General features: G+C 42.1%; 1 protein-coding gene across 2 annotated transcripts in view; it reads left to right on the top strand.

Moving 5' to 3' along the window:
• Positions 1-23,202, top strand: part of map1ab (microtubule-associated protein 1Ab) — a 229,689-nt gene that overhangs the window by 42,227 nt on the left and 164,260 nt on the right. For both annotated transcript variants that reach the window (XR_011310785.1, XM_069695400.1), the window contains exons 3-5: positions 9,625-9,707; positions 10,889-11,026; positions 11,365-23,125. Coding sequence is in view for 1 of the 2 variants with exons in the window: in XM_069695400.1 (XP_069551501.1) it covers positions 9,625-9,707; positions 10,889-11,026; positions 11,365-23,125 (11,982 nt within the window). In the remaining variant the exon portion in view is untranslated. The remainder of the gene's footprint in view (positions 1-9,624; positions 9,708-10,888; positions 11,027-11,364; positions 23,126-23,202) is intronic.

Below are 23,202 nucleotides of genomic sequence, written 5' to 3' on the forward strand. Positions count from 1 at the left end.
TTCAGAAAAAAACAAAGTACATTTTAGTACAGTCCTCCCATTTTCTTTTGTTTTTCTATATTTCACATTACAAATAAACTGAATTGCGACAGTATGAGAAAGTTTTAAAAACCTTTTATATATTTCTCCTACCTACAGTAGAAAATCCCTTCCATGTTCACTCTTTCCCCTCTCAACCCTCCATGACCCCAGCTGTAAATGTATTATTGATGATAAAAACAAAGCTATAAGACCACAAGTGTATATTAGAATATTATTATTATCTTGTCTCAAATTCACATGCTGTCTCAAGTTGGTGGCGTTTTTTTGCTGCCATGCCTGTGGGGATCTTTCTTGATATGAATTATAGACCAAATATTGTTTAGTCACTTCAACAGCTCTCAAAAAGGGATGAGTTTCATTTTAATTAAACTTCATTTTTTTCCACAGGCCATATATATTTCTTTGATCCCCGTGAAGACTGAAGTGGCCGTGTCATGAAGATACATTTAGAGCCTGTAATTGAGGCCATTTTGGTAAATCTTGTTTTATGCCTTCGTGATACTGATGTGTGCCCCTCGGACAAAGCAGCCCTAATTTCCATCCGCAAACTAAATGACTGATTATTTTAGCTGCAACATTTAACCTTGCCATTATTCATGTCTTCGCTGTATTCAAGGCAAAAAAAAAAATTGCATTATAGCAACAATGCATACTTTGACCTTGTGTGTATCTCTGCTGACGTGGGTGACATTGGAGCAAAATAAGATCCACCATCAAAGCTCAGTGGTTTAATATTGAGAACAGGATGCTGTCATGTCTTTCTACTATTACATTAGGATTATGACCATCAGTAAGTTTCATTTTAAAGTTTGTTCCCCACTTTAAATACAATTATTTGCTCACTATAATCTTAGTAAAAAATATGACCTCTGCCTCGTGCCACTCTGCATTAGAGTTTCTTTCCCAAGAAGTAGCTACTGCTTTGATATTTAATTTTTTTTAACCAGTTGTCATCAAATTCCTTGAACCCTCCTCTCACCATCCCCCTTGCCACTGTAAATGTGGAACATGCTATCTAGAGCAGTGCAGTGGCGGGGCCTCGGTCGATCGGTGCTCCGTTTTAGTCGCCTTTAAAGAGAGCGTTCTCGTTTTGGGACTTCAGATGGGGATATTTATATCAAGCGGGTCATCTGAGGAAGAGCCGAAATGAGCAGAAACACTGAGTCCTGTCTGACAAATGACCTTCCTTCCTCTGGGCCTTGCAGTTATGAACAGAGTCGCGCAAGGACTGAGAGGGAGTGAAGAGTTCACCTCCCACGATCCTCAAGTCAACCGGCAGAGGCGGGGCAGATGACATCCCGTGTCTACTCTGCCACCAAAGTTATTTCTGTCAAGAAAATGGATCAAGACATGTGAACTCAGTTAGCACATAGATGCCCCGATGGATGACTAAATGTTTCTTTGAAGTTCTGAAATTTGTAAGAAGCACACATCAAGTTCATGTTCAACACAAACAAATGTGTCAGACAGCACATCCAAAAAAGTTCTCTGGTTGCTGTAGGCAAAAGTCCGACATGAGACACACACTGCACTGACAGCTGCCATCCAATTTAGCAGAGCAACACTGAAATCTAACAAACTTGTCAAAATAACATACACACACAAAAAAACATATACTGATCATTTTCTGTTTTTTTCTACTCAGCACCATTCTGCTGCTTTTAAATACTCACTAGGGCACAAAATGTGTAGCAATCCACATCAAGGAATAGTCTCCCAAAAATACTGTTTGAAGAACATTTGCTAAAAATGACTGTGTCCTGTTTTTTTCAGAAATTACTGAGCTATTTTAAAAATGAAACTGTCTATTTGTGACCCACTTTGTTTGGCTTTGGCTTTCTGGGGATTTGCTGACATTAAACATATTTTCTTTCAAGCTAACTTTTACGGCAGCAGTGATGCATTTGCTGATGTCAGCTTTTATTTTTCTCAAAAGTCAGCGTTTATGAAAATAATGTACAGAAAGGAGAAACAGGTGCTTGAAACAACTTGGAAACACCTGTCCTCTAGATGTAAGATTGTTTAAAAAAAATGCAAAATGCCACGTCAACTTTTTTTGTAACCCAATTTAACCAATCTTTATTGAAAATGTTTACTTTATTTGTTTATGTAAAATCAAATGAACACTAACAACCAATTAATCATTATTTGAATATTTTAAAACTGTGTTATCAAAACTAGCCAACTAGAAGGGCACTCGGAGAGCGCAGACCTCTGCTTAAACCAATAATCCACTGTTCTATCATGAATCCACTGTTTTATCATGAATCCACTGTTTTATCATGAATCCACTGTTTTATCATGAGCAAAGCTGCAATCAAAGCCGCTATATGCAGTCCGTCTCAATATACCCAAAACTATTAGAACAATGTCAAAGCATGCTTATGTCTGGCTGAAGCCTCACATCATAGCTGTAGAACTGTTTCTGGGTCTCTCCATGAAACTTGAGCAAGTACACATGTATCCCAGAGAATTACTGGAACAAGTGAATGCAGATTTTGATATGAAGGCTTAGTATTTCTAGATTAGTTTTAACACTATTGAATTTTACTGCCATCTATTGGACTTTTAAGATGTCACACATTAGTAGGCTAACTATCTCACAATGTTTGTGGAGCCGTCCTGTGATTTGGATACGCTCCAAAATATATTGGGTCCTTACTTGGCCCATCCCAAACCCTTTGGCCAAATTTCATGAAAATCAGACAAGTAGTTTTCCCATAATTCTGCTGAAAAACAAATAAACAAATCCTACTGAACACATAACCTCCTTTCCAACGTTAACTCAGTTAATACGGTTAATAGAGGACTTGGCAGACTCTTACATTCATTCCTTGATGGGGAAAAGGTTTTTCTTTTCCATTTTTAGGCCTCTCAGCATGAGAGCTTTTAAAGCAAAGAATTGCTGGATTTACAGCTTTGACACTGAATGACTGTTGACAAATTCTAAAACTTAGTTTCTCGCTGCAGATGGAGTTGTTTAATCCTAAATTTAGTTGCCATATCTTTTGTTGTGGACTTAGTGAACTGCAGAGCTGTGTGATAATGATATGCTAATGTCCTAATGCTAATACTGATATGCTAATGGACACTTTGATGGTCAGAATGAGACATATTACGGAGTGAGAGAGCAAACTGATTTGATAAGAAGAAGCCATAAGTACTTAAGACTGATTCAGCAGACAAATAAAGCAGGGAGCCTCCAACAGCAGCAAAGCCGGTGAGATATGAGAGTTCATTTCAAATAGCGTGAGTAGAAATTTTCAGCCAGTGCGAATATTTTCATGAGTCTTTTCTGTGTGTGGGATTCTAAAAAATGCCTTTCCTGACTGTGACTTTATGTGATAGGATGATGCCTCCTCTCTGTCTGGGATGCCAGTAAAGAAAAGCCATCGGGATGAATAGATGAGGGCAACTTGGCTGAACATTGCTCTCTTCAAAAGGACGGTTTAAACAAACACATTTAAGTTGAGGAGCAGACGTTGGCCCGCCTGAGGACGCTTTCGCTTCACACTGTTTGGAACCCAGAGGATGCTTTGAGACTCAGTAGGCTGACTCACATCAGTGGGTTGTAATCTCCAGTAACAGCCTCATTATTTATTACAATTACAATTAATGCCAGAGCTCTGGGTTAAACGACTGGTATGATGATGGACATTTGTCATAAAAAAAAACCACACAGTTTTCCTTCCTTAGTTTTCCTTTATCTAACTGGCGCTTTGAATGTGTTCATAAAAAAATACAATACATGTAAATGCTTAAGTTACCTGGAATTAGTATTGTTGATAGTTTTTCAGGAGCTTACCTCAGACTATTATTAATAGAGGTATCATGTCTTGTTATACTGTCACTTCTTTATGGACTCCAGCCTTGAAGATAAAGGCTTAATGTGCATGCTGCTGTGCTGACATTGTTGGAGGTGGAGATTTGTTCAATGTCTGAAGCATTGCAGAGATAAGTTGATTCCCATCTTGACTTAAGTCATACAAAACAATCCACCAGTCTTGCATATTTGACTGAGCACATTTATCATTTGTCTAAGTAAGTTTGAACATAAATTTGCCATCTGTCAATGTCCCGCATGGATAAAAGATCATGATACACATTTTTAGTCCAGTGTAGCGCCACAGATTTCATAGTCAATCGCTCCCCCACTTATGTCTTTTTGACAAACAACTGTTTGATGGATTGCTGTGAAGTTTGGTACAGATACCCATGATGCCCTGAGGATGAATCCTACTGACTTAAGTGCCACCTTGAGGTTGGCATTTGTGGCTTTGAGTGAAATGTCTCAACAGCTATTTGACAGGTTGCTGTGAAATTTGGTAAAGACGTCCGTGTCCCCTTCAGGATTAATTATAATCACTTTGGTGATTTTTTTTTGTTGTTGTTGTTTTTTTTGTCTTTCATCATCCAACATTTATTTTGGCTAAATCATTGACTGAAATATCTTTACTGAAATTCTGTTAGCAAATGCTACCATGCTAACGCGCTTAACTGAGATGGTACATTATGCCTGCTAAACATCAGCTGGTTCATAGTAACAATCAGGGCATGCTAGCATTAGCATTTAACTCAAAGAATGGTGCTCTGATTACAGCCTCACAGAGTTCTGGTTTTGTTGCAGTGATTTTGGACTTTAGTTATTCTTTGTAACGTTTTCCTCAAAGATTGTTTTGAAGATCATTTTGTTGCTACTTTTCAAATAAAATGGCAAAAAAAAAAAAAAAAATGTTAGGTTTGAATTTGTCAGGCATCATGTTATGAGGCTTCAGTTAAATATTTTAACAGTTACAAGATTTAATGAGTTTACAAGGCAAGGTACAGCTTGTAAAAAATATATTGTGTGAAAAGTAAGTCTCTTCATACCACTTGTTATGTTCAGAGGTGATCGGGAGTTACTGTAGTGTCCAGTCTGTCCTCAATGCTACTTTCAGCAATTATATTAGTGTCCTGCCGTTAGTAATTATATGGACCACATACTGTAGACGATCGACAAAAAAAAAAAAAAAAAATGGCAATCGGTTTTGCCTATAGTTTATGTTACAGCTTTGTAATCTTTGTTTTTAATTAAACAACTGTTGCAAGAAACAGCAACAGAAAAAATATATGTTGCTGCCATTTTAAATGTTTTTTTGGTATGGTTTGTGTTCTTCGCTGCACTAAAGACCTGCTTTGAATAATCCTTACAATGTCTGTATGGTATGCTTTGTGTGTTTGGTACAATTGCCTCAGTTTGGTGAGTTAATTGAGCTAACTGGTCAGAACTGAGTATAAACAGAAGGTCAACTGAACATTTTAACACTGTCATTAATGTTGAACAGAGGTACAGAAGGAAGGAATTTAGATATGAAGGGCATTTAGGTTTATGTCATGATTTCTGTAAAGGGCAGGAAAATGGTGCTGGACTGGATGTTTCACTGCATAAATTAACTGAAACACATACTGACACAACGTATGTATTATACTAAAATGTGACACACATTTAGGCTGTGTTAAAACAAGACACCCACAGTGGCCCAACTTTACAGTATAAAATGTAGCACTGTCACACTTTGATCTATAAAACCAAATAAAATTTCCAAGTAATACAGAAAAGATGCAAACATGTCACTACTGCTTATCTAGTTTCTTAGTAGGAGTGATGAATAACTCAGAGCCCAAACCTTCACCTGCCTACTACCTCTCCTGTAAACCTTGTATTGTTAGACAGCTTTCTTTCATAGATTTTTTTTTTTAGCCTTATTTTTTTTTATCTTGTGGATCACATATTTCTGACTCCGGTTCAACCTTCTCATAGTTTGTGGTTCAAGATGATAATAATAACTTCATATTTTCTTCCATTAAGAATTTAAAGTTAGTTATGTTTCTTCAGAACATCACAACTGAGCTTACTCTTATTGATTCAGTCCACTCAACACATTTACTGCATAAAAAGTGGCTGCCCAGTATCACACAGCAAAGCATGCAATATACCCATCAGTCCACTGTGTCAGTGTCACATTTTGCCTAATTTAGGCATGTAAAGAATAAGCACAGTCTGGTTGGATCAAAACCTCAAATCTTTTCCGAAACAGTTTTTATGCCAAACCTTTACCTGGAGGTTTTATTTTCCTACACAAAACCATTTGTTTTTTTCATCTAAATCTCACTAGGTGTTTTTTTACACCAAGGCGAGGCAAAACTTGACACTGACACGGTATGCTGATGGTTGTATTACATGCTGTGGTGTGATACTGGGCAGTAATTGGAGAATCTGGTGTTTTTAACTAGTCACATGAATATTGTGACAAAGTACAACAATTATTGTCAACAACACAAAATTATTCTCACATTTTCATCGATGATAAGCATGAAGAGGTTGTTTTTTTTCCCCTCAAAAATAACTTGAATGAATTTAAAAACAAAATGCTGAAAGCTGGGTATGTCAAATGTCACCTACACAGATTAATGTCTATCAGCTGTGATTGAAGTGAAAGTGAACCTGATCTCACAGACCTCCAGAGCTGCGGTGGTGGTAACAGTGAGTCCTCTCACTTGCATTCTGACCCCCGAGGGAAACAGTAGCGTTTCAGACTGACTGAGTATCTTTGTTGTTGCGGTATCTTGTTGTACCAGTGTGCAGTGTCAGCGAGCAGTCACCCTGCAGGCAGCCATCAACAGCAGCTAATGCAGTCTCTTCTCCTCTGTTTCACCTGAGAAAAGCACATCAGGAGGTCAAAGGGACACACTGTCTCTCTGGCCCTCATTCTTCTGAAAGAAGATTCACAGATTCATACAGCAGCTGGATACCTTTCTACCCAGCTGCCGTATGAAAAGTGTCCGTATTGACGAGGTTGCCTCAGTGTCGTGTGTTGCTCTTCTCAGTGTTGGAGGTATCAAAGCAAACTTGCAAATCATGGTTCACACTCGCAGCTTAGTCATGGAGCTGTGAAACCGGACATGTCGGTGTGCAGATCTGCTGAAGTCTTAGAGCTCCTCCTGACTGCTGTCCCAGCGTGTTCATTTAATCAGTGAGGGTGTCGTTCTTCAGCCATCAACCTCTCATCACTCGCTCCATGCAGCGGCCAGCGGATTTAAAAACATTGCTTTCTGTCTCACATAAGTGATGGGGGCTTCAGTGTGTTTGTAGGGGGTGGGTGTGGGGGAACATATGGCTGTCAATGTGTTGCTGTGGAAACATCAACAGTGGGAGCCTGGTTTGCTTCAGTTAATCTCAGGAGGTTTCCTTGATATGTATTAAGTATATATTGTTGCAATGTGAATATTAATTCATTTCAGAGGCCATGTTAACATTGATTCAATCAAAATGTTTTCAACCAATTGCTCAGTTTTCACTCCTTCAATATGTAAAATCAATCAACAACATTCAAGAGGTTCTTGTTTACAGTTTTTGGCATCTCTTGATCAAAGTAGTCTTTTACTGTGGTAGTATTGATACCTCAGGTCTCTGAATGATGGTGGCACTCTGCTGCTCATACTTATTACAATGCAAAGTGCTTGAAAAGGCGCTAAAAAAACAACAACATAAATATAAAGATTAATTGAATCAATATTTAAGAAATACTAAATCCAAACCCAAGGCCAGTTTATTCATATATCAACTTTAAACAACATAGGTGACCTGATAGCTAAGTGTTTTTTGGGCACATAATAAATGGGCCCAAATATTGTCAGCCCTCTCCCCTGTTTGACTCCTGGCCTACCGGACGTTTGCTGCATGTCATTCCCTGTCTGTCTGCACCGCCCCTACCTAATAGGCAGGCAAATGCTAAAAAGATGGCATTTCAAAATACATTATAAAAAGACATTTGACAAGTTATTAGAAAAACAGAAAGCAATGTTAAAAAAAACAACCCAAAAAACAGGTATCAATATGACTAAAATAATACAATAAAACAGAATACAGAGAGGAATAAAAACCACAGTAAAGTAAGAGATTTAATTCCCTGCAATGCAGTTGCAAATATAAACATTTTAAACCTAAAATTTAAAGAGCAGAAAGTCAAAGCAAAACTAAGTTGAGATAAAAAGTTCAGGTTTAGGCTATAGTGACTCAGTGGTTTTGAAGTTTAGATTAAAACATGTAGTCCAGTCACTCATCTGGCATATCTCAAACTCAGAGACTTTCATGGTAAATGTACCTGCTTAACATGATCATGAGCATGTTGGCATGTTGATGTTAGCATCAAGCTCGAAGCACTGCAGTTCCAGATCTCTGGGAGCTCTATTTGATATATTAAGGGAGTTTTTAGTTTAGTTTTTTTAATCCATTAATTCTGCTTAAACCACTGTTACCACAGACAATTTGAAATGTAGCTTTTGCTCTGAGGTGGGTTAGTTTCCCAACCAAAAAATAGCAACCAGAACAGCCACAAAGATAGGAGGAAAAAACTCCTGACATTTGTTTATATGAAAATGTCATAGATGACGGTAAGATAAGAGGAAAATGTGGCAGAATATGTAATGATTCCATGCGGCTTGGGTTGTTTTAATTAGTGTTAAAATGTTAGTACCATTTAGATCAATAAAGAATAAGAAAGTAGATCAGCTGACAGCAGATAATGTAGCTGTGATTATCATCTGTAATAGAACAGCTCCTTACTGAGTGCTTCTTCCTCTGACTCACAGATTGTCTAGACTTATAAGTGCCACACTGATTACTTCATTGGTATATAAGTGGAATAAGTTTTTACTTTAACGTGTAAAATCTTTTTTCTCAATTTCATTCAAACTCGTCTGCGTTTTAACTGATAATCCTCCTTTATGCTTTAATAGTGTCTCAGTTCTTTACTCACCACAGTATCTGAGGCACAGAATGACTTCCATCAGAGCCGCTTCATGGAAAGCACATGTTGACACTCAAGACTGCAAAAAGATAGCATAGCACCGCAAACTCAGGGGATGCACTGACATCCCGGTGGAGTCACTGAGCTCCTCCTATTATTAGACCTCTAACTAATCTGTGCTGAAACAAAAGGGAATTAAAAGCTTTACATCGCCTCTGAAATAAATGAAGTGCTGATATATTGAATACATCAGACAGCCATAAAGATTTATGGAAATGTGCTTCAAATACATTTTGTTATATTTTCTTTGTTGTATGTGTACTACCAAGCATTAGTGGTTTCACACGTTAAAGATAGACTACTTTCCAACCTCTAACACAAGAACAAATGGTACGTTTCGGTCTAGTCAAGTATTTTTGATACCCAAAATATAAATATTGGTCTCAACTACTGTGTTGTGCTCATGGTTTTAATTTTAAACTTCACCCAACAGACATCAGTGACCTATTTCCAATTCCAACTTTTGTTCTTGCGTTGATGCACAAGTGGGTTGACTGTCTTTATATAGGGATTGCCCCACATACGATGCAGACTGCAGTATAGTAAATCTCCCTGACTCAAAGAGGTTTTCCAAATCAGGTCTGGATGCTGTCCAGCAGGATGTCTTCAGGCCAGCCGGCTGAAAGTCTGGCATCAGTGTTTACCTCATCCAACCTTCAGGCCTCAGTAGAGAGGCTTTAAATCTACTCCATAGAAGTATGTTAACGTTATGTTTTATCATCTTCTCTTATAGGACAAAGGACTCTCCACCACAGGAGTGATGTCCTAGAGACTGTGGTGCTTGTCAACCCTTCAAAAGACACTGTTGTATTAGAGGTAAGGTCAACTATCTTAGGTGCTGCACTCTGCTGGTTCATATTCACTGAGGAAGTAAAAATATGCTTAGAGTGAGTTCAGGCGGTGTTAACCCTCACACTTTCACTAGATATCAGGAAAATAAACAGATTTTTTTATTTAGGAAAACCCCTTTTATTTTATTAAAGAAGTCATTATTTTCAGATGTTAAAGGTCCCCTGTTGTATAAAGATTTACATTGCTGTTATGATTTTTATATCAGTTCTAGATACTGAATAATACAACGGGTCAAAACCTGCATTCAGCAACTGTGCTATTTGGATGAGATGTTTGGACTACGTTAAGTTCGTGATGTCACAAACTTACACTCGTGTACATCCACCCTCAGCACGGCCCACTGTCCAACCTTTTACGTGGAATGAAACATAGAGCAGTCATTCCGTGACAGACCTACTAACCTATGGTTGGCCTGCGCGTGTGTCACTTTGTAAAGAATCCGACAATCGGTAGCGAGAGTTATAGATACCAATGCACCTTAAAACCACAGACACCAAGCAGCTCCAGAGAGCTTAATCAAGATGTAAAACTGCACTGAGATGTTTTTTGGCTCTGAAAAATTAAAATATCTTAAATATGTTCTTGTGGCAAATAAAACACAAGAAAAGTGTCAAATATGGGACCTTTAAATGTTAAATTTAAAGATCCTAAACATAGATGTTTATGTAAATAGAAAGATCTACATTTGCCAAAACTATGATTAAGTTAGAAATTGCCTGATCAAAGAATACAAATTCCCCAGCTTTTGGTAGTTGACAGTTTCTAATACATGTTGTTACAAACACACACAGTTGCTATCAAAAATTTTAGGTTTGACCCTTACTTTTTTTTATATCACTTTCTTCCTGAGTCATAAGATTTAATATTATTGTGTTAAATTTTGTTCACCTTGACACAGTTAAAGTGGATCTTTCTTTATCAGTGAATCAGGTATTTTTCTTTCTACTTTGGTGATGTTGTCTCTCCTTTAACTGTCCTCTGTCCCTCTCTCCCTCTATCTGTGTGTGTGTGTGTGTGTGTGTGTGTGTGTGTGTGTGTGTGTGTGTGTGTGTGTGTGTGTGTGTGTGTGTGTGTGTGTGTGTGTGTGTGTGTGTGTGTGTGTGTGTGTGTGTGTGTGTGTGTGTGTGTGTGTGTGTGCGTCCCAGATCCAGACTCTAGTCACAGACTCAGCAGGACACAAGCTTTTGGTCTTGAGTGGCCAGAGCTCAGATCACGGTGGCCTTCTCCTTCAAACTGGGGTTTTCACCTCCAACACCTTCTCACATATCTTTACTGATCCTGTGGTGAGTCATCTGCTACTACTTACACTTTCAAATCTGATAAAACCTTTGTACTGCACCTTCACAAATGCATGTGTGTGGTTTAAAATATGAATCAATAAGTACACATTTTTCAGAATTTATTAGTCAGCGCAAATAGAAAACCAAAGGACATTTGCAGAAATATTCACAAAACATGAGAGCTATGGAGAGTACTCAGTGTCCAATTTTTTTGACCTTCCAGTTGAATTGATAATTTTGTTCTTGAAAAAATACTAAATGCCTTCCCTTGACACAAATATTATGCACTTTAATGCATGACATTACTGACTCCGATATATCTGGGTGTGTCTTTCCTGCAGGTCAGTGAATTACTTGGCACAGCGGCCCCCAAGCAGCAGGCTACACTCACTGTGTCCTGCCGCGGGGAGGTGGGCTGGAGCTCCTTGGGACAGCAGCAGACCCTGCGGGAGTTCCTGGAATACAAACTGAACCCTGAGTCTGTTCTCCTCAAGATGGAGGGCGTCACAGAGTTCACAGAGTATATCTCTGAAACCGTCGACGTCCCTTCACCTTTTGACCTCCTGGAGCCTCCCACCTCTGGAGGCTTCCTGAAACTGTCCAAGCCATGTTGCTACATCTTTCCCGGCGGGCGAGGCGACTCCGCTCTCTTTGCTGTGAATGGCTTCAACATCTTAGTGGATGGAGGCTCTGAACGAAAGTCCTGCTTCTGGAAGCTGGTCCGTCACTTGGACCGCATCGACTCAATTCTACTCACACACATCGGCGCTGACAATCTCCCAGGTATCAATGGGCTCCTTCAGAGGAAGATAGCAGAACAGGAGGAGGAGCAGTCACAGGGCTCCACCAACTACAACGACTGGATGAAGAACCTGATTTCTCCTGAACTCGGTGTCGTGTTTTTCAACGTACCAGAGAAGCTACGTATGCCAGAATCGAATCTCAAAGTGAAGCGCAGCATTGAAGAGGCCTCACTTACTTTACAGTATCTTAACAAACTAGGAATCAAGCCGGAGCCTCTCTTTCGAGTGGTCAGCAACACTATTGAGCCTATTACACTTTTCCACAAGATGGGAGTGGGCAGGTTAGACATGTATATTCTCAACCCTGTCAAAGACAGTAAAGAGATGCAATTTTTAATGCAAAAGTGGGCTGGCAATAGCAAGGCCAAAACTGGTATTGTGCTGCCCAACGGGAAGGAAGGAGAAATATCTGTGCCCTACCTGACATCAGTTACAGCCTTAGTTGTCTGGCTTCCTGCCAACCCTGCAGAAAAGATCGTTAGAGTGCTGTTCCCTGGGAATGCACCACAAAACAAGATCCTAGAGGGCCTGGAAAAATTAAAGCACCTTGACTTCCTGCGCTATCCCGTAGCCACACAAAAGGACATTGCCTCAGGAGCTCCTCCGTCTGGTATTAAACAAACCAAGTTGAAACAAAGAACAGACAGCAAAGAGAGTCTCAAATCGTCCCCCAAGACAACAGCAAAGGCCTCAAAGAAAGAAACTGAAGGACAAGATGAAGTGTCTGCTATCACAGAGGCAAAGAGTGACTCTGTGAAGGAAAATATATCAGAGAAAAAAGAGGAGAAAAAGCCAACCAAGACCATAAAATCAAAAACTGAAATGCCAGAAAAGAAAAAACTCTTGAAAGAAAAATCATTAAAAAAGCATTCTAAGGAAAGGGTATCAAAAATGGATGAGAAAAAGGACAAGGAAAAGAAAGAGATCAAGAGAGTAAAGAAAGATGACTCAGCTAAAAAAGATGAGAAGAAAGATGCCAAGTCCAAAGAGGACAAGAAGAAGGACACATCCAAACCTGAGCTGAGAAAGATTACAAAGCCTGACCTGAAACCACTCACGCCAGAAGTAAGAAAGACATTACACAAAGCAAAAGTGTCAAGTAAAGCCAAAACTGGAAAAAGCAAAGCAGCAAAGGCTGAACCTGCTCAACCCAAAGCAGAGGAGCCAAAAGCTCAAGTTATTCAACCTGAACCGATCCAGAACGGAGCTGTCGCGGGCACCTCTGCTCCCTCAACACCTGAGGACCTCACCAAGGAATTTGAAGAGCTGGACAAAGCTGCAGTTGTAGCTGTATCAGACAGTAATGAGGTTTCATCCGAGCCAACAGCAGAAAGCCTTATTCAAGAGAAAAAGGAAGCACAAGAAGACATTTCTGAAGTCCCATCTGGAACAAAGTCCCCTGAAAAGGAGGAAGCAGTTCCAGAAGTAAAAACTGAAACTGAAACTGAAGACAAAGACAAAGAGTCAACACGAGAGAGAGAAATGGAGGAGGCTCAAAAGTTTGAGGATGAGGGAGCAGCAACTCAGGATGAGGAGGAGGAAGAGGAGGAGGAAGAGGCTCCAGCTGCTGAAAATAAAGTACAAAAGGAGGAGGAGGAAGAGGACATGGGAATAGGGGAAGATGAAGATGAATCAAAATGGAAGGAGGCAAAGGACGATGGGCTCGACAGGAAACATGAGATAGAAGAAATGGAGAAATCAGAAAATCTCTCAGCTAAGGTTGGAACAAAAGAGGACCTACAAATGACTCCATCCAAGGACGAGAAAGAGGAGGAAGAGGAGGAGGAGGAAGACGAGGAGAAAGCTGAATTGGAGGAGGTAGAAGATTTAGATGCAATAGCAGATGAAGAAATCAAAGTCAAGCCTGAGGATGAAGTTGAGCGCAAAACCACTGAAATTCTGACTGCAGCCAAAGACGAAGAAGAAGAGGAGGAGGAGGGCTACCTGTCACATGTGGGTGGGGCCACTGCTCCCATCACCTCAGTAGCTCAAGGTACTGCTGCAGCTGAGCACATCTCCTACATCCAAGACGAGACCATTCCTGGCTACTCTGAGACAGAGCAGACCATCTCTGACGAGGAGATTCACGAGGAGGCAGAGGAGAGGATACCTCACCTTCAATACGACGTCGGTACCTACGACATCTCTGTTCCGGATCAGACGGGCTCCTTCGTAAACATCCATGGCATGAGGGAGATGCAAGCTGCTGCTATGACTGATAAAGGTTTTATCCCAGGTGTGCAAGAGCAAGTATCTGTGTTCACCAACATCATCACTGCTCCCCTGGCAGAAGAAGAGCATGTTTCCTCTGCAACATCCATCACAGAGTACGACAAAATATCTTCCTTCCCCGAGTCTATCGCTGAAGATCAATCTGTGGCATCTGTTGCAGCACCTCCAGCCGAGGAACCACCCAAAACCCCGGTTCTCCAGTCACCCCAACCTGACGCCAGCCAAGGCAAAGAGGAGCCCCTTTCTGCAGGAACTCTCTCACCACCTTCTTTAGAAGATGACAAACAATCCAAGTCTCCATCTGATGATTTACAGCTTCCTATTACAGAAGTGAAAACAGCGGCTAAGGTCCCCGATGCCCCTGAAGAGGAGGAGGAGGAAGAAGAAGAAGAGGAAGACCAAACTCCTAATATTGAAATTTCACTTGATAAACTCCAAGAGGGCTATGCTTCATCCCAACTGTTACAGGGTAAAGAGAAAGACATTGAAAAGCTTGCCAGCTCACAGTCTCCTGAAATGTCTGTATATGACATCAAACCAGTCCACCTACCAGTTGAAGAGGAAAATATTGACACAGTTGCACCTAAAGATGTTTCGTCTGTTGTGCCTACGAGACCGTTTGGATCAGACTCCGTAACTTCAGAGAGTGAAGAGCGTTGCTTCAGTCCAGATGACATCACTGTGAAAATGGCTTCCCCTCCACAGTCTGGACCCTCGAGTGCAGCTCACTCTCCTCGTCATTCACCAGTGGAAGACAAGACAAAGGTCTTCCCCGATCCGGAGCTGCAAAAGCAAGTGGAGCTTCTAGATGTAGGCACCACAGCTGACGACAAAACTAAAAAGAAAGATGAGGCAGAAACAGAAACACTGAAAGATGTTGACAGACAGAAAGGAGATCAAGATGAAATAGAAGCTGCAAAATCTTTGGACAAAATACCGAAACAGGACACGAAAGAGATTCCAGTGATTATAGAGACAGAAAAAGACACAACATCTGTTCTGAAAGATGAAGGAAAACAGGTAGAAACAATCCCGGCTGCTGCTGCATCTTTAACAGAAGTTTCCCTCATCTCATCTGGCCAACATGATGCACACACTGATGATGGGTTGAAAGAACCTAAAGTGCCTGTACCAGGTACATTTCCAGAGAGGGGGAGTGGTTTCCTAGATGATGATGATGATGAAAAGAAAGATGATGATGATCATGATGATACAGCTGCTGTTAAAACCGTCAAAGCAGAACCAGAGAAAGACAAGGACGACAGCAAAGATGCCAAACAAATCAAGGATGAAGAGAAACAGAAATCTGTCATCCATGAAGAAGAGAAACAGAAATCTGTCATCCAGGAAGAAGAGAAACAGAAATCTGTCATCCAGGAAGACGTTTCTGCCAAGAAGTCCATCATGGATGAGAAAGCAGAGAAAGACGCTGTAAAAGATGATACTTTAGATATTAAAGCTGTCAAAGAAGAAATAGCAAAGGATACCATCACTGTTGATAGCCCCATTAAAGATGAAGACAAAGAGCCCGAAAAAGATCACGCTCCAGTGGTCAAAACCACTAAAGACACTGAGATAGAAATTGTCCTTTCTGACGCCAAACAAATCAAAGATGAAACACAAGATGATGGTGACCTCAAAACTAAAGGTGAGGTCAAAGAGACAGAGCTTAAGAAGGATGACGTGTCTGAAAGTAAGATTTTAAAAGAGGAGGAGAGTAAAGAGACAGAAAAGAGTGATGCTTTGGATATAAGCTCTATAAAAACTCAAGAGAAAGACAGTGAAAAGGTTCACCCTTCAGATATGAAGTCTGTTAAGGAGGAGATGGAGAAAGAGGCAAAGAAAGGTGATATGCCCATCAGTGAGCCTACTCAGGAGGAGGAAGAGAAAAAGGAGACAGAAAAATCTGATATCAAAGTCATCGAAAGTAAGAAAGAGGAAGAAGAGTTAGGAAAGATAGATGCTTCTGCTACCAAGCCTTTTACAGATGAGCAGAGGGAAGAGGAGAAGGAGATGGGTGATATCACTGTCGCTAAACTGACCAAAGAAGAAGATATTATAAGAAAGAAAGATGAATCTGCCATTACCATAAAAGAAGAAAAGGGGCAAGAGATTTGTAAAGATGTTTTCTCAACCATCAGCCTCACCAAGGTGGAGGGAAAGGATGAACCAGGAAGTAAAGATGAGATTTTTGTGGCTAAGTCAATCACAGAGAATGAAACGGAGAAGGACACAAGTAAAAGAGATAGAACTGATCCTAAAACATCCAAGGAACAGGATGAAGATAGGACTACAGGGGAGGACAAGAAGGAAGACGTAGCTAAAGATACTACTGCTGCTATTAAACTCACCACGGCAGAAGCAGAAGATAAACTGCCAAGTAAGGAGGAAATCTCTGTTGTTAAACCAACAGCTGAAGAAGAAAAGGAACAAGAGAAACCTAAAGACGATTCTGCTGCCATTAAACTTACCAAGACGGAGGAAGAGTATGTAATCGTATGTAAAGACGATGATTTCTCTGTCACACCCACCAAAGCAGAAGCAAAACAAACACTTCAAACCGTCAAACCAGCTGTGAAAGGAGAAAAGGAGCAAGACACAAGTAAAGATGTCACTTCTGCTGTCAAACTAGCGAAGACGGAGGAAGAGGATGTAATGATGAGCGAAGATATTCCAGCAGTCAAAACATCCCAGGATGTAACAACTACGAAGGATATCATCTCTGCTGCAACAGCCACCACGATGGACGAACAAGAGGAAGAAATCAGTAAAGATATTTGTACCATCAAAGCAACGACAGAAGAAGAAAAGGAAAAGACAGTCGATGAGGAGAAGAAACTCCCCGTCAAACTGTCCAAGGAAGAAGAAACGACAATTGAGGATCATAGTGTTGCTATCAAACCCATCAAGGAGGAAAAAGATACTGTAGCAATGAAGGATGGGATTTGTGATTTACAACCCTCCAAAGAGGAGGAAACCAAAGATGCTGCTGGTGTTAAGTCCCTCACAGATGAGGAGAAAGATGTTACATCAGATGTAAAACTCATCAAAGAGGAGGCAAAAGAAACACCAAAAGAAGAAACTTCTGATAAAGAAATGAAGGTTAAAAAAGAGGTGGACAAAGGTGATATTTCTGAAAAACAAATATCAGAACAGGCGGAGCAGGAGAAGAGTGACATCGATGACCACAAACTCCTTTTGGGGGAAATAAAGGTTAAAGAAACTGAGAAGGGTGACACGGAAAAAGAAAGAGAGGCTGGTGTAGAGCTCCCCATGGACACTAAAGAGAAAGAGCCATCTAAAGTTGAAACCATCAAGGAGGAAATTAAAGATGCAGTCAAACAGAGCAGCAGTGAGGCAGAGTTTATCAAACAGGAGATGGAGAAGGAGACTGTGGACACTCCAACATTTAGCATCAAAGAAGAGAAAAAAGGGAAAGAAGATTATCCTTTAGAGTCTGAATCCAAGAAAGATGATAAAAAAGAGGTAGATCTTCCGCAGGCTCAGACTGTGGAAGAGGAGAAGACTAAAAAGGATGATATTTTTGAGGTCAGTGATAAGCACATACATAAAGAAACCTATGATAGGCTTTCCGGAGCTCAGAAAGACATGGAAACTTTTGGCGGTACATCAGCAGAAATTCATCAAGACTCTTCTGCGACAACATCAAGTGCTGAAGACCTGAAAACAGTGAAAGGTGACATTTGTGTATCTACCAGCCACATCCAGCAGGAGAAGAAAGAACAAGATAAAGAATCAAAGGTCATAATTACTCAGGAAGAGAAGATGGAAAAAGAAAAAGATGATGCACATGTTGCTGAACTGAGCAAAGAACAGAAAATGGAAAAAGAACAAGAAAAAGAAAAAGAATACACCTATGAAGACATCAAAGATGACAAGGCAAAACCGACACGGGATGAATCGACAATTAAAGAAAAGGATGCTGCTGACACCAAGACAGATGAGAAAGAAAAGTGTGACTCCACAGATGCCGAGCACACCAGAGAGGAGAAATGGGAGAAAGAGGAATTACAGGAGAAAGACCTGGACAAAGCCATTAAACAACCTGAACAGACAATATCCGGAGAAGCAGTGTTAAAGTCAGAATACAAACCTGCATTTGTGGTTCAGTCGTCAGATGAAGACAGAGAAGACGAGGAAGAGGAGGACATATGTATGGGAGGAGCCAGTTCCAGGCCTTTGTCTGTGGAGCCGAGAAAATCTGACCACGACGTCTCTGCTGCAGGTTTGTTTTCAGCCCAAACTCCACAGACGAGTGATCAAACTAAACCAGCTGCAGCGCAACAGCCCACCGTGATCATACCTACACTTACAATGCAGGAGCCCTCCATGGATGAAGACGTCAAAGAGTTTGGAAAAGAAGAGTCCAGGATTTCACCTGAAGGAAACAAAGATGCTGTGAAAACAGACGCCCCACCTGCACCACTTGCAAAGCCAGAGCCCTCCTTTGATGTCGTCACTTCAAAGGAGGATACTACCTTCAGTTCGAAACAAGAAACGGCTTCTTGTGTCCCAGCTGCCAAAGCAGAACCAACGTCAGCTGAGAAAAAGCCAGTCCTGTCAACAGTATCGAGCACTGACAGCCAACCCATGAGCTGCACACTTTCGAGCACTGAAAGCCAGTCAAGTGTGGAGGAAACTCCCCATCAAGAAAAACAGATATTGTCTCAGATGAGCTCAGGAGTCAGCGCTACAGAAAAGACAAAGCTGGACGACAAACCTGAAAAGGAAGCAGAGAGGGAGATGGAAGGAGAAAGAGAGGTGGCTTCTCCGGGGTTATCGCAGCCTTGTTCTTACTTTATGTTGGACAAAGATTCGCAGGATGTCCGGCACATTACCGACTCTTCAAAAAAGGAGAGCAGTGAAAAAACAAGCCCAGAGAAGGAGGCTGTCGCTGGAAGCCTCGGAGACGAGAAGCAAACCTTCGGTGCATCCAAGTATGATCCGTATGAAAAACCCATTCCTATAGATCACGATTCGGACTCCAGAGAAGAGAGTGAGGTTTCTCTAGGTTTTGATCACGCCTCTGATATCTGCATTGATGATAACAGAAGAACAAGTCAGACAGAAGCTGGAGCAGCCATGTTCCTCCTGGATGATCAGTACAAAGAAGAACCTCTGTCCTTCAGTAGAGTCGACTACAGCCCAGTGTCCCTCACAGAGAGTGAAAGAAGCAGCCACCACAGTCGAAGCACTTCCCCTAAATCTGAAGACAGAGAAAAAGGCCAAGAGGAAGAGAGTGTGCGAGAAGAAAGAGCAGATATACCTTATGTTGAAAAGAGCGGTTCATCCGTAGACATGCAGGACAACAAAATGTCCCAAGCTGCTGAGTCTTATTCCTTCAGTCCCAAAGAGGACAAACCTGAGAAATCTGAGAAAGAGAAAGAAGATATGAAGGAGGGTGCTCCAGCAGCATTTCAAACACAGGCAACAGGAGACAGCGATGCAGTTTCTGCCAGTGCTGCCATTCAGTCTGCAGATGTATCATTAAGACAAGAAATACCTTCTCCCTCATGGAGCCAGTCAGACCAAGCGTTGGTTACTGGTGGAGCTTTCGGAGGATTCACAGAGAGGGAAACGACAGAAAAAGAGACCGAGAAATCTGCTGAGTCAGTCAAAGACAAAATGGATTCCTCTGGTCACAAACGGGAGGGCTCTCCGTCCGGTCGGCACTCACCTGCAGAAAAAGACATTTTACCTCAACAGTCAGAGGGAGAAGAAACATCGAGTGATTCAAGGACCGCCGCTGCAGCCTCATTTATAGGACAGGAAATAGATGACAATGTTTTGGCATTTGAAAACAGCCAAATTAGCAGCTCTCTAAGTTTTCCAGAAGGAAAAGAGAGCCTGATAGATAAAAGGTTACTTGTTGAGGGGGAAGATTTTAATGTTGACGATGAAGAAGATGAAGATGAGGAGGAGGAGGAGGAAGAAGAGGAGGATTCCAGCGATGTAGATATGGAGAAGGGTGCCAGAGAACAGTCTGAGAAAGAAATGTGCAGGCGTGGCTCTGATGACAGTGCCAGGTCAGCAGAGGCAGAGGACTCAAATAAAAAGGCTCAGCTGCCTGAATCCAGCTTCCTTCAAGAGGAAACGATCTGTAAACCTACACCTGACGATGCCGCAGCTTTTAAAGTCACAGAGACAGACAAGCAGGATGTGAGTAAGAAAACACCTGAAACAAAACCACTCAAACAGGAGGATGCAATTGTTGATACAACCAAATCCAAACCTCCTGAGACAAAGTTTGACGATGCAGGCAAAACAACTCCACCAGATGCCTCAAAACATCCTGAAATGAAGAAAGTAGAGGACACAGACAAACAGCATTTGTATCCTAAACCAAGCACAAAGAGGAGGTTGTCATCGGCAGAGGATCTTCCCTCACCCGAAGAGTCAAAAAAAGAAGATGAAGACAAAGTGTCTCCATCACCAGAGTCAAGCTTTTTGACAAAGGAAACTTGTCAAGCAACGGCCAGAAGCAGCTTGACAGGCAGCTCTTTGCAACCTGATTATTCAGAGTCTACGTCCAAGCCTTCATCGAGTCCCTCACCTCCGCTAACAGGTAGCTATGCCGATATAGGACAGAGCAGATCTGGAGGTTTTTCTGAGCACTTTTACAGTGAGGACAGCCAAGTAGGAGTGAAGGAGGATAAGAAGGAAACACTTGTGCTCTCTAAGGCCTCCCAGCCATCCAAGCTAAGCGAAGATAAATATTTCAGCCAAAGAGACTTGCAAGAAGAAAGTCTAGATGAGACGCAGACCCCAGATATGACCACAAAACAAGAGGAAACGTCCTCATCAGCTTGTTCGTACACCACCTTAACATACTGTACTTCAACATATTCCTCCACATCATACAGTTACTCATCGTCAGCCTCAACGTCTGCTCTTTTGAGCAAACAGTCGGGAGACAAAGGTGAAACTTCCACAACATCAAGCTCTGTTGTACCTTTAGCCAAAGCCGAACCATCGTCCACGACAGCGTCTACAAGTTCATGCTTTGGAGGGATTCAGAGGGATGAGTACATGGAGGTGACAACGAAACCTACAACAAAGGTGTCTTCACCCAGCCAGTTGGATGAGCCCAAACCATCATTTCCAAGCTTGTCTACCACTGCCAAGCAGTCTGAGGATCAAGGTGGTTCTGCAAAGCCAGAAACAGATATGAAGTCGAGTACTAAGATTACATCTCTACAAAGTGCAGAACCAGTAACGGTGTCAGAGAGTTTCTCCACATCAGAGGCTCACTTTGATGTGTCTCCCCTCCAAAGGGCTGATTCCTCTGATAGGGGGTCCCAAGGTTCAGAGGACGACAAGGACCCCGATACACTTGAAATGGAGGACAGCACCCTACCATGTCGTACTGAATGTGAAAAAATCAAAGAGACTGAGCAAAAAGATACTTTTTCCTCAATAACTGAGTCATGTACGGTGAAGAGTACCGTACACGCCACAGAATCAAAGATGGTCACCATCACCTCTTCATCTGTGGTGTCTAAACCTGATGTGTGGATGGAATCAACTCAACAATCAGCCTCGGTCACTCCACTGAGCGATAGTGGATCGACCAAAACCTCATGTGCCATAACAGACCTGCCTAAAACAGAAGAGGGTAAAGAGAAAGCACCTTTGAAGGAAGATCCCAAGGTGTCAGAAAAAGCAACAAGTGAAAAAGATGAAAAGAAAGAGACACTGAAAGACACTGAAGTCAAGCAGAAAACCGAGGAAAAGACACCAGATGAAAAGACCAGTAAAGACAGCTCAGACGAGAAAAAAGCAACAGCTGATCCCAAATTGAGTGAAAAAGTAGAAGTCGGGAAACAAGGAGAGGCCAAAGGAGCAGAGGAGAAAAGCTTGTTGGAGAAGCCATTGGAGAGATTAGCGGTAAGGAGAAAGAGCAGTATATCTGATTGGGAGCTACTACAGAGGCCTGACGACTGCCCGAATGCCCCACCTCCAGGTTACGGTGATGATGATGAAGATGATGACGATGATGAGGAAGAAAAGGAGGAAGATGTGGAAGCGATGAAATGGATGGCCAGCATGCACGGTACTTCTTTGTCCTCCTCCAAAGATACTTATCACACCGAAACATCTAGCAAAGGAGATGTAAAGACTGATCGTCCCTCTGACTTGAACACCGGTGCAACCTCCTCCTCCCCCTCCTCCCCTCAAGGCTACGCCTCCTGTGAATATAAACATCGCAAAGGAGAACTTTCTCCATCCTTCATCAACCCCAGTCCTCATCAGCTCTCGAGTGACGAGGGCGAAGAGGACGGCCAAAGTGACCGCTCACAGGAAGGGGACGAGGATGATCAAGAGCAACACTCTGTGAAAAGGAGGTCGCACAGGCAGAGGCACCACCACGCTCAGAGTCACCATGGAGACGCTGGACAGGGGCCACACCCGCTGACTGGTGCAATGTCATCTGGTTTGGCTGTGACCTTAGCTGGAGAGGAAACACCTCCGACATCAGTGAGCGAGTCGTTACCTTCACAGTCCGACTCTGACGTCCCTCCAGAAACCGAGGAGTGTCCATCCATCACGGCGGAGGGAAATCTGGACTCTGACGAAGACGCTGAGCATCTGCCGGTAGACAAATTATCTGCCTCTGGAGCTGGTGGGGGCCATCATCCTCCGTCACCCCGGTCATCTCAGAAGGCTCACGACCCCCCTCCGACCCCCATGAAAGACCCTCTACCCCACCCTCCCCACCCGGACGTGTGCATGGTAGATCCAGAGGCACTTCTCAATGATCACAACAGCACTGAGAAACTTCTCAAGAAGGAGCACAAGACCACCAAGGGCCTCAGAAAGGGCAAACCCAAGTCTGCCTCTCCTGCTCGTAAGGGGGAAGTCCGGAAGAGGTCTTCTACTCCAGTGAAACAGGCCAAGGACTCCGCCTCGCCTCGATCAGCCTCCCTCAGGAGGAAGGACACGGAGAGAAGCTCGAGGCTGATCAAGTTGTCTGAGACCCAAGGCTCAAGGAGTGAGATCCTCAACCCTGGGAAAGGCTTGGTGAACGGCATCAAGAGCAGTTCAGGTGTGTTAACGTCTTCTCATTTACAACACAACATAACACGAATTAACCTTCTTCTTTAAACGAAAACTAATGATTCC

The sequence above is a fragment of the Brachyistius frenatus genome, unplaced genomic scaffold (genome assembly GCF_029030835.1).
Source record: "Brachyistius frenatus isolate BFR_SWC_R1_liver_20210118 unplaced genomic scaffold, ASM2903083v1 Contig_19, whole genome shotgun sequence".
NCBI lineage: Eukaryota > Metazoa > Chordata > Actinopteri > Embiotocidae > Brachyistius > Brachyistius frenatus.